The sequence below is a fragment of the Genypterus blacodes genome, unplaced genomic scaffold (assembly GCF_046128005.1).
Source record: "Genypterus blacodes isolate CSIRO-AG114 ecotype Tasmania unplaced genomic scaffold, CSIRO-AGI_Gbla_v1 ptg000076l_1, whole genome shotgun sequence".
Taxonomy (NCBI): Eukaryota; Metazoa; Chordata; class Actinopteri; order Ophidiiformes; family Ophidiidae; genus Genypterus; species Genypterus blacodes.
Window position 1 is genome coordinate 1,159,852 of NW_027466885.1, and position 14,448 is coordinate 1,174,299.

General features: G+C 45.9%; 1 protein-coding gene across 1 annotated transcript in view; it reads left to right on the forward strand.

The window, feature by feature from the left end:
- sspo (SCO-spondin) overlaps positions 1 to 14,448 on the forward strand; it is a 51,830-nt gene that overhangs the window by 21,574 nt on the left and 15,808 nt on the right. Inside the window, exons 60-97 of the mRNA XM_076158236.1 lie at positions 2 to 193; positions 1,006 to 1,119; positions 1,321 to 1,450; positions 1,584 to 1,709; positions 1,868 to 1,959; positions 2,550 to 2,726; positions 2,806 to 2,976; positions 3,283 to 3,538; positions 3,914 to 3,960; positions 4,128 to 4,298; positions 4,393 to 4,527; positions 4,925 to 5,061; positions 5,247 to 5,341; positions 5,603 to 5,652; positions 5,878 to 6,048; positions 6,426 to 6,596; positions 6,814 to 6,893; positions 6,990 to 7,159; positions 7,322 to 7,368; positions 7,491 to 7,691; positions 7,785 to 7,955; positions 8,139 to 8,339; positions 8,439 to 8,550; positions 8,705 to 8,925; positions 9,197 to 9,349; positions 9,445 to 9,611; positions 10,018 to 10,163; positions 10,327 to 10,547; positions 10,777 to 10,809; positions 10,922 to 11,086; positions 11,639 to 11,854; positions 12,263 to 12,430; positions 12,678 to 12,812; positions 13,002 to 13,239; positions 13,350 to 13,502; positions 13,679 to 13,725; positions 13,923 to 14,093; positions 14,259 to 14,435. Of these exons, the coding sequence (XP_076014351.1) occupies positions 2 to 193; positions 1,006 to 1,119; positions 1,321 to 1,450; positions 1,584 to 1,709; positions 1,868 to 1,959; positions 2,550 to 2,726; positions 2,806 to 2,976; positions 3,283 to 3,538; positions 3,914 to 3,960; positions 4,128 to 4,298; positions 4,393 to 4,527; positions 4,925 to 5,061; positions 5,247 to 5,341; positions 5,603 to 5,652; positions 5,878 to 6,048; positions 6,426 to 6,596; positions 6,814 to 6,893; positions 6,990 to 7,159; positions 7,322 to 7,368; positions 7,491 to 7,691; positions 7,785 to 7,955; positions 8,139 to 8,339; positions 8,439 to 8,550; positions 8,705 to 8,925; positions 9,197 to 9,349; positions 9,445 to 9,611; positions 10,018 to 10,163; positions 10,327 to 10,547; positions 10,777 to 10,809; positions 10,922 to 11,086; positions 11,639 to 11,854; positions 12,263 to 12,430; positions 12,678 to 12,812; positions 13,002 to 13,239; positions 13,350 to 13,502; positions 13,679 to 13,725; positions 13,923 to 14,093; positions 14,259 to 14,435 (5,628 nt within the window). The remainder of the gene's footprint in view (position 1; positions 194 to 1,005; positions 1,120 to 1,320; positions 1,451 to 1,583; positions 1,710 to 1,867; positions 1,960 to 2,549; positions 2,727 to 2,805; positions 2,977 to 3,282; positions 3,539 to 3,913; positions 3,961 to 4,127; positions 4,299 to 4,392; positions 4,528 to 4,924; positions 5,062 to 5,246; positions 5,342 to 5,602; positions 5,653 to 5,877; positions 6,049 to 6,425; positions 6,597 to 6,813; positions 6,894 to 6,989; positions 7,160 to 7,321; positions 7,369 to 7,490; positions 7,692 to 7,784; positions 7,956 to 8,138; positions 8,340 to 8,438; positions 8,551 to 8,704; positions 8,926 to 9,196; positions 9,350 to 9,444; positions 9,612 to 10,017; positions 10,164 to 10,326; positions 10,548 to 10,776; positions 10,810 to 10,921; positions 11,087 to 11,638; positions 11,855 to 12,262; positions 12,431 to 12,677; positions 12,813 to 13,001; positions 13,240 to 13,349; positions 13,503 to 13,678; positions 13,726 to 13,922; positions 14,094 to 14,258; positions 14,436 to 14,448) is intronic.

Below are 14,448 nucleotides of genomic sequence, written 5' to 3' on the forward strand. Positions count from 1 at the left end.
GCTGATGGCCACTGGTCTCAGTGGACAGAGTGGTCGGACTGTGATGCCCAGTGTGGGGGGGGGCTCAGGCAGAGGAATCGGACCTGCTCTGCTCCTCCTCCGAAGAATGGTGGCCGAGACTGTTCAGGCATGACCCTGCAGACCCAGAGCTGTAACAGTCAGCCCTGCAGCACAGACACGGGCACACAGACAGGTGAGTCTGACGTCGTCATCACTCACTGCCTAACTATTGGAAAGCTCTAATCTTCCCTCTTTTTGTGCTTTTTCTTTTTTCTATAGTTATCCCCTCATTTCCTCCTTCTTCTTCTTCTTCCCTTTCTTCTGTTTTAAGGTCTTACTTCTAACCTATGAGATGCTACATGGCCTGGCTCCAGTGTATCTTTATGACCTTATTGCCACTTACAGACAGGCCTACTTGTTATCCCAAAGGTCAAGACAAAGACGTTTGGAAAGAGAAAATTTCCGTACCACGCTCCTTTTCTCTGGAATACATTTTCTACACTCGTCACTTTAGACAGGATTTCAAAACTGCCCCCCCCCCCAACATCATCAGCTTACCTACTTACCTAGACTGCTCCAGATATTCGCGCTAATAGGATTACATTGTATTATTTTGTGCTTATATCATTCTCTCTGTCTCTCTCTCTGTCCCTCTCTCTCTGTCCCTCTCTCTCTGTCTGTCTGTCTCTCTCTCTCGCTCTCTCTCTCTCTCTCTCTCTCTCTCTGTCTTTCATGTTATTCTCCAAACACCTAGCTGTTAAAAGAGAGGGAAGCTCTCTTGGAATTGCCCCTCCCGAGGTTTCTTCCTTTTTCCTTCCAAATAAAGTTGACTTGACTTTTGGGAAAACAATGACTGACCTGAACGTAGAAGTTCCAAAAACTTTTAACCTGGCATTGTTTCCTTCCATGATGAGCACTTTACATCATGATGAACCTAGTAAATGAGCTGAATTGTGTCCTTGAAATCTGTCATTGTTCTAACTGACTGCGTAAACATTTGTTCAGGCTGTATCAACAGCATGGTGCTGGTGACTGAAGCAGATTGCCTGGCTGGGAGAGTCGAGCCCTGTCCTCCTACCTGCTCACAACCCAACAACTGCACCACAACGTGTGTGACGGGTACGAAAGAAAGAGCCTACAATGTCACTGTCCTATATAATATCATGTCAATAAAGGGAGTGTTAGTTATTCTGTTTATGAGCTCCATTGATGTTGTGATATATGTATGTGTTCCAACTCTCCTTCAAAGTGCAGATTGGTGCTGGAGCCAGTGGGAATATGTCCCCTTTAAGACAAACTCTATGTTGTGTTTTCCTGCAGGGTGTCGCTGTCCTGCTGGTTTGTACCTTCAGGAGGGGCAGTGTGTGAATGACAGCCAGTGTGTCTGTCACTTTGATGGCTTAATACTGCAGCCAGGACAGACAGTCAAGAAGGACGAGTGCACCACATGGTGAGACAAAGGAACCAACCTCAATATTATAAAGTTGTTCACTAATTCCATTCAGCCATGTGTGTCGCATCACTTGTTTTACAGGTTGGAATGTATTAATGAATAATTTGATATAATCTGTTTTTCCCACCAGTGTGTGCAGAGATGGTCGAGTCACCTGTGATGCGTCAATCTGTGTGCTGAGCTGTCATTGGTCAGCCTGGACGTCGTGGGCACCATGTGATGTGACCTGTGGTGTTGGCCTTCAACAACGCTACAGGTGAAACAGCAAGAATGTGATTGTAGCATCTAGTAGTAATCTGGCCTCATTTGAATATATCTCTGCCTTCTGTAGCCTTGTACATGTTTGTATATACTGGCAGATTAAATTTAGGATGCAATGAAATCTCAGTCTTGTTGCCTCGTCTGTCTCCCCAGGTCCCCAGTGAACCCTTCAGGAGTAGTCAGAGTTCAGCCGTGTCCAGGAGAGTCCACTGAGGCTCGCCGCTGTTCCAGCCCTTGTCTCCCTGGTAACCCAGCTCACAAATCGAAGAAACAAATCAATATCCTTGTCTTTGTTCAAACGTTTAATTATCTTTAATTTATTTTGAATGTATTTAGTGGAGAGACAGAAATGACATTTATTGTGGTGAGGAGACAACAACAACTAGAAAGTAACATTACATATGAGAGAAAAAGGGAGGTGTAAGTTCCCCCCTCCTCCATAATGTATAAGGAAAAGGAAGAAACCTTCTTAGATGCAATTCAAAGAAAGATTGCCTCTCCATGAATAGGTGCAGGTTGCAGGTGTGCAATAGAAACCACAGTTGGTAAATACAATAATAGTGCAAAAACACAAGAATACAGCAAAAAGATATTTGTTAGGTGAGGGTTTCTGCATGTGTATGACGAGGGATTAAGGTACTGAGTGTGTAGAAATGTCTGGGTGTCTGATGGAGGTTATGTGAAGGTAAAAAGGTGAAATAGCAAGGGGGTTGTTGTTATTAATGGTAAATATTTCCACAACATGTATATTTTATGATGTGGAGCCATAACCTGAAAGTTTTACACCCACCGCCAGATGGTAATGTGATCCGTTTTTGTTTGCCATGTTGTGCAGGACTCCCTGATGGAACATGGAGCAAATGGACCAGCTGGGCTGAGTGCAGTAAGACCTGTTTCCACCACGTTAATGACGTGGGACTCAGACAACGATTCCGCAGCTGCAACCAAACACAGACACCCTGTGATGGAGACAGTGAGGAGCAAGAGCCTTGCAACACTGTTCAATGTCCAGGTATGACAGTGAACAGTGATAAAATGTCAAAGGATAGAAATCAGAAAATACAAAACTGATTTGAGTTCTACACTTGCAGTGAATGGCGGCTGGTCTGCATGGTCATCATGGTCCCAGTGCTCATCTGAGTGCGACTCTGGTGTCCAAACAAGAGAACGACTCTGCAATTTCCCTTCCCCACAGCATGGGGGCAGTAGCTGCTCTGGGCCACACATGCAGACAAGAGACTGCAATTCACATCCCTGCACAGGTAGTGTGATGAACACAAGTGTTTTCTGTGTGTGTTCTGTTTCCTCATTCCTGAACTGAAGAAGCCTTTGGGATGAGAGATGAAATGTCACCAAACCTTTATTAGCACTAAGATACTAATAGATGGTAGTAGAGATCAGGATGGTACAACCAGCCTTCAAACCAAGCAGTGTGATTATATAAAAGTTAAATTAACACAGAAATACTTTGTTCATGTTTTGTGTGCTATGGCAAAATGAGAGAAATGATTGGCCTTGGTGCTTTCTTGTATTGTATGTGAAATTCTTCTTCTTTCCTCTCCTGTCAGGCGTGTGTCCAGAGGGCATGGTGTACATGATGGTGGCTGAGTGTGAGGCTCAAGGTGGTGCCTGTCCTCGGGTGTGTTTGGACATGACCCCAGCAGAGGTCGAGTGTGCTACAGCGTGTTATGACGGCTGCTACTGCGCCCATGGCTTCTACCTGCTTAACGGAAGCTGCGTACCATTGGCACAGTGTCCATGTTACTACCAGGGGGAGCAGTATGCGGCTGGTGCCATCCTGCCTGTTGATGACTGCAATAACTGGTACATAACTAGTGTGAAATTGTTCTTTAAAATGTTTTTATCTTCTAGGGGTTTAAATCCAAGCTCATCTCTGTATTTGGACACAAGCTGCCAAAGTCAGGAGACACAGTGGAAAGAGTAGCACAAGGGAAATAACTGAAGACAAATCACAACAAACGTTATCGGAAGGCACTTTGCATACTGAGCATTTAAAGGAGCCCAACATTCCCCCATGAGCAAGCACTTGGCAACAGCAACAAACCATTTTATTTTAGTAGCGTTGTCTTTACGGCTTTCTGTTCAAAACCATCTCAAATTTGCAATTGTAAAAAAAAATCTATAATGGTTTTGACTGTCTCAAATAAATGTAACTTTTTTTTTCGCATTTTGTTAAAGTACCTGCACAGATGGAGAAATGGAGTGTGGAATTGCTCCCTGTCCTGGTGAGTGACTTTATGACTGCATGTTTTTGATCGTATAATGTTTATCTTGCTTATCTCATTCTCTTCTCTGTTGTCTTTCTCTCTCAAACCCCTCATCACTCTATCACTCTTGTCTTTCTTTATCTGTCTGTGTCCTATGGGTGTCGTGTGTTTTTTATGCTTCTCAGTGGACTGCGGTTGGAGCAGCTGGACCCAATGGAGCACCTGCAGTCGAACGTGTGATGTCGGTGTGAGAAGGCGGTATCGCTCGGGAACCAATCCTCCTCCAGCATTCAGTGGTCGCCCCTGTAAAGGAGAGAGAGTTGGTATCGATACCTGCAGCGTCGAGCCGTGCTTTGGTGAGGATTTAGTGCTGCTGTTTCAATAATGAGTGAAAGCAGATGGGATTCATTTAAATTCAACTCATTAAACAACATATATGATGTGTTTTAGGTGTGAAGGAGCCATGGGGTACATGGTCAGAGTGCTCAGTGACATGTGGAGGAGGTTACAGGACCCGAACCCGAGGGCCTATCCGAGTCCATGGCACCGCTCAGCAATTCAGCGCCTGCAACCTTCAGGCTTGTGGTACAACATGCTTACAGTGTCTTACCCAGTTATATTTTGTTTAATGTGACTAAAGACTTTAACGAATTCCCCTGCAACATATAGGAGCAGAATATAGTAGATGTATTCAGTAACGGGATATGTTCTGGAGCCAGGAATGTTTTTCTGTTTCTTTGAACAGTTTGGCCCTGATGGAGGTTTGCATTGTGATGAATGGCTGCTAAAGTTATTTGACTGGAAGTTGCAACCTTAACATAAGAGTACCTGCACCTTGAACACAGACAGTGACGGTGCAAAAAAAGTATTATTTGTTGTAATGAATGAATGAATAATTGTCCATGAGCAAGGAAGACAGATGGAAGACTGTCTGATTTCACGACCAAATCTGACGCGCCTGATCTCAATGTTGCTTTGTCAGGTGGTGACAAGGTGTGTCTGACAGGCCAGGAGTGGCATCAGTGTGTGAGGGGAGCAGTGACGTGCACAGACCTCACCATGGACCTCAGCAGGAACTGCACACCAGGCTGCCAGTGTCCAAACGGGGCTGTACTGCAGGTGGATGAGGTTTATATAGTAAATAAGGATATGTAGATACACACACACACACACACACACACACACACACACATACACACACACACACACACACACACACACACACACACACACACACACACACACACACAAACAAACAGAAACATTATTACCCCTCAGTGTTAATCATCCTCCAATATTCTCAGGATGGTGTGTGTGTGCCTGAGTCTGACTGTCGTTGCGATGTGGGTGGAGTGCAGTACAAGCAAGGAGACATCGTCCCCTCTGACTGTAACAACTGGTATAAGTTACACTACGCACAAATTAACACACTTTGTATCTTTTTGTACATTGGTGTCCACAATTTGTATACATACAATATGTGTTAAACCATATTACAGCGAAACTACAGCTTGTACAAACCAAATGTGTAGTTTCTGAAGTCAATAGATGCAAATGAGTCCGAGACAGAACCCTTGATGGATAAATATTTAAAAATGGATAGAAAGGATTAGAGCATATGAAGAAATGATGACCTAACATGTTTTTTTTACATTTTCAGTACTTGTGAAGCAGGGAGGCTAATTAACTGCACTCAGTTCAGCTGTGGTGGTATGTAGAACCATTTCTTAATACATTATTGAATTAGTATGAATGAACTGTTGCTATGGTTTGATTTAAATCCAAATCTTTTCTGAAGTATTTCTTTTGAAAGCCTCACATTTTAAGTCTGGTGAATTACTTTGATTAAAACTGTAATAACTAACTAGATTATTTTATTGCTGTCTTTCTTCCTTTTCCTGTCTCTTCCTTGTCTTGCTCCTCTGATGAACACAGTTGACGGCCAGTGGTCAATGTGGACTCCATGGGGTCAGTGCTCGGTGACGTGTGGAGCTGGTCTCCAGTCTCGATACCGTTTCTGTCCCAGCCCTCAGCGTTTCAACAGCAGCCAGCCATGTCTGGGACCTCACCGCGAGGATCAAGTGTGTGTTTCAAGCCCATGTGACCGTAAGTCTCTCACTATGATTCCTCTCCTTCATTTCATTTTACACTTGCAATGTCTTCCTGTATTTGTGATTTGACTGCACTGCACCTACATTAGTTGTTTCTACACCAAAAAGTAGAGAGTAGTGTTCCATACGATACAATGTCAAGCTCCATTTTGCAATGGCGCCACAACAAGGAAATAAATAGATACGTTTGTGGCTCATGTTTTCTCCTCTGATATCTTCAACATCTGTACAACCAGAGCTACCCGCTTGTTTAAATGATCCTTTGGTCCACAAATCTTTATCTTTATCTACACTTTTTCAGCATTCGTAGCTTATAAACTGGTAACAAGCTGTTGGTTGCTTTCAATTTCACGGTCTGTTGGTTCCTTCCAGGTGACGGCGGCTGGGGACAGTGGAGTAACTGGACCAAATGTAGCAAGTCGTGTGGCGGGGGCGTTCGGAGCCGGAGGAGAGATTGCGACAGTCCCAGCCCGGAGGGGAAGGGGAATTACTGTGAGGGGTTGGGAACTGAAGTCATCGCCTGTAGCATTGACCACTGCCCAGGTACAGTTAGAGAGTGTCTTGGAGAATTTTCCAAGAGAGGTGATTGGTCAAGAGGCAGTGTATTTTTCAGCCTGAATGAACTCTAAATTCTCAGTCAAGTCAACTGTATTTGTATAGCCCAATATATATAATATATTGTGTAGCCTGCTGAGAAGTTGTAGCGGGAACTTAAGTGTCAATAAGGTCAGAAAGCTGTGTGTGTCTGTGTGTTTTTCAGTGGCTCCGTGCAACCAGGTCCCAGGAACAGTGTTCAGTAGCTGTGGTCCATCCTGTCCTCGCTCCTGTGATGACCTGGTTGTGAGTATCGCACCAAACACAACTCACAAACTCTGTTGCTACCCATAACTACTGGTCTAAGTAATTTGTATTTGAATGCTTTTTGCCATCATGCAGCACTGTGAGTGGCATTGTGAGCCAGGTTGCTACTGCACAGAGGGAAAGGTCCTGTCTGCTAACGGGACAATCTGTGTGGCGAAAGAGGACTGTTCCTGTCTGGACCTCAGCACTGGACAGCGGCTGGAGCCAGGAGAGTCCACAGCAAGTCATGACGGATGTAACAACTGGTTAGAACTTATACACACACGTAGTCTGGAAGGGACAAATGTAACTCTACATATAAGTGTCTATCACCCATCGACAGGCTCTCCCGGCCACTACAATATGATTTGCTGTGAATTTTGGATCTCATTTCATATCAGAACTGTTTTATTTTCATTGTTTTTTAGCACCTGTGAGGGTGGAAGGCTAAACTGCACCAATGAGCCTTGCCCGGGTAAGATCAGCATTTATATGTGCTGTGTAAATGATGAAATAATGTTTAATGAGTCAGTACTGAGCCTGGCTAACAGGTCAATGGCTACAATTATGGATTCTCTTCTCCCGGTGTGTTTCCAGTCTCCGGTGGCTGGTGTGAGTGGTCAGAGTGGACCCCATGCTCCAGGACATGTGGGGCAGAGTCAGTGTCCCGCTACAGGAACTGTGGTTGTCCCGAGCCCAAGGCCGGAGGGGCAATCTGCTCTGGAGAACAGGAAATACACCAAGGGGTCGGAGTTCAGATTCAGAGGCAAACTTGCCCCATTGTCGCATTTTGTCCAGGTAGAGCACCGTCAGTCAGAGGCAGACAGCTATTCATTACTCATTCCTTACTCATTACTTTTTGTGTCCTATGCTATCTGTGTCCATGTCTAGTTCATGGTTCGTGGAGTCCCTGGTCAGAATGGTCAGACTGTGATGGGTGTGCTGGATTTTCCAATCGTTCCAGGCAGTGTAACAGTCCTCCTGCCAGGTTCGGCGGCCTGCCCTGTCATGGAGAGAGCAGACAGACCCGTGGTTGCCATGATAACGTCACCATCTGCTCAGGTCATCTTAATATAAAACTGTATACTAATCATTGGTTGACAGAATGGAAGGTTATAGGATGGAATGAGCATGAAATAAGGAAATGAAGAGTCAGCATGTTTTTTGTAGTACTTTGTGGTGGAGGTTGAGTACTTTTATTCCAAGACCGACACAAACAAATGGACCTCCTCATGTGTTGTGCAGACTGTGGTGGAGGGCAGGAGGAGTGGCCTTGTGGGAAGCCCTGTCCACGCTCCTGTTCAGATCTCCATGGTGACACAGTATGTATGGACTCTCCCGGATGCAGTCGGACCTGTGGTTGTCCAGGTGACATGGTCCTCCAGGACGGAGTGTGTGTGGCCAGAGAGGAGTGTCGCTGCAAATACCACAACACTTCTGCTACTGGTTAGATCCTCCTGATTTACTTTTTTGTGTGTGTGTTTGGTGATATTCAGCTTGGAATAGATTTATTCTGTCTTGCTTTCCCATAATTCTGTGTTCCTTTTTCCACTGCAGGGGATCTGGATTCCATGAATTCATCATGGGCATGGCCGGGCAGATCTGATTGGGAGTTTGCAAATCCAGGAGATAGTATCGTCAGTGACTGCAAAAACTGGTACAGCACACGTTGAAAAATGTATCTGAAAAATAACAATATTAAACTTAAAAAGAAACTAAACACATGAAGCCTAAGCTTAAGAAATTTGACCATTAATGAATATTTATAACATCTGTATAAGGGGTTATTCATTTTTCCTTACTTTCTACAGTTCATGTGATGCAGGGGTTCTGCATTGTCAGTCAGTTCCCGGTTGCCATGTCGATGGGGGATGGAGTCAGTGGGGAGCCTGGACTGAGTGCTCCTCTCCTTGCGGAGGCGGAAACAAGTCTAGGAGACGCGAGTGTGATAACCCGTCTCCTCAGAGCGGCGGGAGGGGCTGCCTTGGTGCGGCAGAGCAGCAGACACAGTGCAACACTCATCTTTGCACAGGTAATCTTGTCTGAGCTCAATTGAGGGTTAAACACATTTTGTCTCTGATGCTGAATGAGGTGGACAAAATGAGGTGTCAAAAGAGGAAACAGACAGTAACATACTATTTATAAACTACTTAAAGCTGACTGGGGAACTACTCCTTGCCTAAGTTTTCACGTTGCAGCAACACACACAAAAACATAGCCTCCTTTGCAGAGGTAATAGATACCAAATGAATAGGTGATGGATCCACATTATGTTTACTGAGCTGTGTCTTCTTTGCCCTCAGACTCAGTGGGCCCGTGGCTGCCCTGGACTCAGTGGTCTGTGTGTTCGGTCAGCTGTGGCGGGGGCCAGCAGTCTCGCTCTCGCCTCTGTAACTCTCCACCCTGCAGTGGCCTGAGCCGGCAGAGCAAGACCTGTAACACCCAGGTCTGCCTCGGTGAGTATCAAAGCTGCTTTCACTCAGTCGACACGTTTTTTATTTCCTGCTTGTGTTTATTTTTCTTTGCCTGTTGTTTGCATGTGATTGTGCAGAGGTGGGCTGCCCTCCTGGCAGGCTGTACAGGGAGTGTGAGCGAGGGGAGGGCTGTCCCTTCAGCTGTGCTCAAGTCAGCGGCAGAGAGGGCTGCTACTCTGACGGCTGTGAGGAAGGCTGCCACTGCCCCCTGCAAACCTACCAACACCGTGGACTCTGCATGCCAGTCAGTTCCCTGCCGACACTACCTCAAATCTTTCTGACTCATTCAGTCATTTGCAATAATAATCATAAGTAAAGGAAGAGCCCAAGAGCTGAAAGCTTTTAAGCTGTAATGCCGTTACAGTTTGTTAAAGGTTATTGAGACTGAGTTACTTAATTTCAGCAATTTCCCTCAGGATAAGTTAAGTTTTATTATCTTGTCTCTTATCTTATTTTCATTATTATTTGAAATGTGTGCACAATGCCACCATAGTTTTTAAGGTTGTATTTCTTATTACACCACAGAAAAGGCTTGGAAAAGTGATAAGCAAATAAGCACAGAAACCCTTTCTTGCATTTAAGTCATTAACATTGTGGTTTCATGTTTAAGATAATGTGAAATATCCTCATGTAGCATGAATGTGTTTCAGGAGTGTCCGTGTCTGGTGGACAGAGAGCTCCTGTCTTCTCTTCAGAATGTTTCCACCACGCCCGTCTCATCACTGCTCCTCCATAATGTCTCTGAGGGCGTGGAGCTCCAATCTGGAGACAATCTGGTCCATGACTGCAGCTCATGGTGAGGGGAGAAGCTTTGCCACTACATACATGTTCATACATAGATTCACACCTTTGGGAACCCGTAGATAACAGAGTTCATGATGAGGGTGGGTCCAAAGATGTTTAAGCAAAAAATATTTGTTTCAATCCTGCTTCTACCCTCCTTCACACCTTCACTCTAGCTGGTGTCAACATGGCCGCTGGATCTGCTCGCTGGAGCATTGCCCAGTCAACGGCGGCCTGTCAGCTTGGGGCGCCTGGAGCCAGTGCTCACTGTCCTGTGGAGGCCTTGGACTGAAGACTCGTTCCAGGAGTTGTACCCAGCCTGCACCAGCATATGGAGGGACCGACTGCCAGGGTCCACGCCAAGAATCGACATACTGCCAGGCCCCTGACTGCCCAGGTACAAGGTGTCAGACTGTTGTCCTAACGCAGGATGTAGTCAGTGCTATGGTGCGTGAATGGGGACAGAGGGAATAGATCCAGAGAGCAGCTCATTCCAGCCCTGACCATGTGAAACATTTAATCATCTCCCTCATGAATAGTTACATACAGTAAATTTCCAAATCTTTGGTTGTGCATATTTCTAAATGGCTCTATTGGACTCATTTCTTCTCATATGTTGTTGCCAGCTGTTGGTCCTACAGAAGAACCAACCATACCAGGTAAAATATCCTTTCATCCTTTCACTCTTGATTTCTCACCTTCTGTATTCGTCCTTTTAACTTATCATTGCTCGCTGGTTTGTTGTTGTTTTTTTGTCCTTTTCCACCCTAGATGAAGATGCTGGCTTCTCTCCCTGGTCGTCATGGAGTCCCTGCACCAAGACCTGCAGCGACGCACGCAACCCGGCTACGAAGTCCCGTTATCGACAGTGTATGACATCTCCGTGCTCGGGGGGTTCTCGCCAAGTGAAGGCCTGCAACCTGCCGCAGTGTTCAGGTACAGTCGCCCACCACACACAGCTCTGATCTGGGCCAATATGTGTCAAACTTGTCTGAAAGGTTCTTCAGAGTGGTCCTAACGTCATAGTCATTTTCACAACATTCATATTAAATGCTTCATATGCACATACATTATCTTTAGAAACTGTTTGGGTCAGTAAAATCTTCTGTCAGCAGAAATTGTACCGTAAAAATAAAACGAACAACATAAAAAGAGACTAAAATGAGAAAACAGCCTGTGGCGTCAGCTGAGGACACACTAATGATCCGCTTTCACAGACTGGATTTGGCCTTGTCTGTGTTGTGTTATGTAATGTTTGCTGTGTGTCTCTGAGACGAGAGAACAGATTGGGTTGTGGACTTTTATTTCTGATCTGCACAGGCATCAAGAGCCAGCGCTGTGTGCCAAGCTGTTTTTCTTTTAGCGAGTCCATTTGCAAATGTTTTGTCCACAGTTTTGTGTCTAACAAATATGTTTTATTCAAACTACACTGGCATTTAGAAAAACATGGTTTGACATCATACCGTTTGCTTTTTGTTTGTGTAGCAGATGGTGAGGACGACGTGTGTAGGGGGGACGACTGTGAGCGAAGGAACTGCACATGGACAGCGTGGGGGGACTGGGGATCCTGCTCACGCTCATGCGGAGTGGGTCAGCAGCAACGGATCCGAACTTTCCTGAGTCCCGGTATGAACGGCTCGTGGTGCGAGGACATACTGGGAGGAAACTTGGAGCATCGCTTCTGTAACATCAAGCCCTGCAGAGGTCAGGAAGGAATACTGTAGTCCCACAAGTGGCTTTTTTACACACACACACACACACACACACACACACACACACACACACACACACACACACACACCGTATAGTATAGTATGCATGGCTTAGATTAACACAATATGGCTCACAATATATATAAAATCTAAATGGTGTGTGTGTGTGTGTGTGTGTGTGTGTGTGTGTGTGTGTGTGTGTGTGTGAGATCATTGTGTTAGTCATCATTATTGTTGTCATTTCAAGTTGCATTTTTTTTTTTATAATCCAGTACTGCACATACCTTTGCACCGCCACATAACAATAACCAAACTTTAGCAACAACAACAAGCTGCAAAGTGTAAAAAAATGCATTTCAAGCAAACATTACCTCATGCTGTGTGTGCCTGTATGATGTAGTGGATGGAGGCTGGTCTCGATGGAGTCCCTGGTCCCGCTGTGATAAGCGCTGCGGCGGTGGGCGCTCGGTACGTACTCGCTCCTGCTCCAGCCCTCCACCTAAGAACGGTGGGAAGAAGTGTGAAGGAGAGAAAAATCAGGTCAAACCCTGCAACACGAAGCCTTGCGGTGAGACAGACGGTACATTCCTGCACAACATATTGATTTTGGATGGTTACTCTCTTACTCTGTGCTACTCTCTATAAAGCTCAAGTAGCAGGTGCAACACAGAGCAGAATGTGCATTGAATCATTGTATGACATTATTTCTTGGTTCTCACACCAGAGTGTTATCAGCATCCATGGAAAGGCATGTTTTAAGATGCCCTGCAGCATTGTGGTATAAGCCGAGAACTCCTCTGTTTGTGTATTACCAGATGAGACAGGGTGCCCGCCTGGTCAACAGTTCGTCTCCTGTGCCAACCAGTGTCCCCAGCGTTGCTCAGACCTGCAGCAGGGCATAGAGTGTCAGGGCAACACCGAATGCCAGCCTGGCTGCCGCTGCCCTGAAGGTAAAGAGACTGCTTTGTTGGAATCAATAATGATTTAAGCACTTTGAAGTTGCGTTTTCCTATAAAAGTAGGGCAATGTTGAAATGGTCAGTTCAACGAGGAAGCGTTGTAGTGCCTTGAGATATGTTTTGTTACGGAAACAGCTCTTGTTTCTTTTTTGCTGACTCATCAATGTGTGTGTGTGTTCAGGGCATTTACAGCAAGACGAGGTCTGTGTGCAGCTGTGGCAGTGTGACTGTGTCGACTCGCTGGGAAAGATTTGGGCGGCCGGCAGTTCGCATCGCGTGGACTGTAACAACTGCACCTGCTCTGACGGACAGCTCGAGTGCACCAATCACAGCTGCCAGGGGGTCTGCAGCTGGAGCTCCTGGTCCAGTTGGGCGTCGTGCAGCACTTCATGCGGTCAGGGCCAGAGAACAAGATACAGGTGTGAACAGACTCACAAATATCTGTTTGTAGTTATGATACTGTTTCTAAAACAATTATATAAGGCTACAAACCAAATCTAAAACCTTATCTGCCTTTGTTGTGTGTTAGGTCCTTGATACCTGAGAGTGACGGCGCAGACTGCCAGTTTGAGGAAGTGCAGCACAAACCCTGTGACCCAGGACCCTGCCCACCGCTCTGTCTCCACGACGACCAGGAGCTCAGTGTGGGAGACACCTGGCTGCAGGGAGAGTGCAAACAGTGGTACAATGGACACACACACACACACACACACACACACACACACACACACACACACACACACACACACACACACACACACACAGATGAAAACAAGGGTTGGCTGGTGAAGGATCCGGGACTTATAAATGAGAATTCCACTTTGTGTTTCAATCATTCTCTGTTGTCTTCCCTGCCAGCACATGCACCCCAGAGGGAGATTACTGCCAAGATATTGACTGCAGAGGTGGGTCAGTGCATTGATTTTAATGACTAGGAGTAAGGAGGCCTAGATGCAGGGAATATCATGGACAAAAAGAATCCATGGAGCCTCTCACATCCATGACTGTTACATTATTCTGTTTTTGTTCTGCATCTATTCTTCTAATGTTATACTGCCATGTGCTTAATGCCAAATGGCTCGCTTCTATATGCCGTTGCCAGTGGATGGTGGTTGGACCCCGTGGTCGGTATGGTCTGACTGCTCAGTGACCTGTGGAACCGGGACACAGGTTCGAACACACGCCTGCATCAATCCCCCTCCACGGAACAATGGATCTCAGTGCATCGGGCCAGAGAGAGAAACACAGGACTGCCTCACCGCTCCCTGCCTGGGTTTGTATAGTCTCACTACTTGGAATTCATAACGCATCCGTTTAGTGTTCTGCAGGCTCACCAGGGGGAACACACATTTTGCATTTGAAGACTTAATTTTGAAACACATATGTCTTGTTTATGTAAATGTTAAATTTCATATCATGTTGATTCTCCTGTCTCTAGATGAACTTTGCCCCTGGTCTCCGTGGACACCGTGCTCCCGGAGCTGCGGCGCGGGGTCTGTGTCACGACGGAGGGTATGTGTGTGTGAAGAGGAAGGCGACGGAGTGTGTCCCTCTGAGCTCGAAGTGGAGAGGAACAAACTGGAGACACAGCTGTGCTACAAACGGCCCTGTCCAGGTACATGACGGGC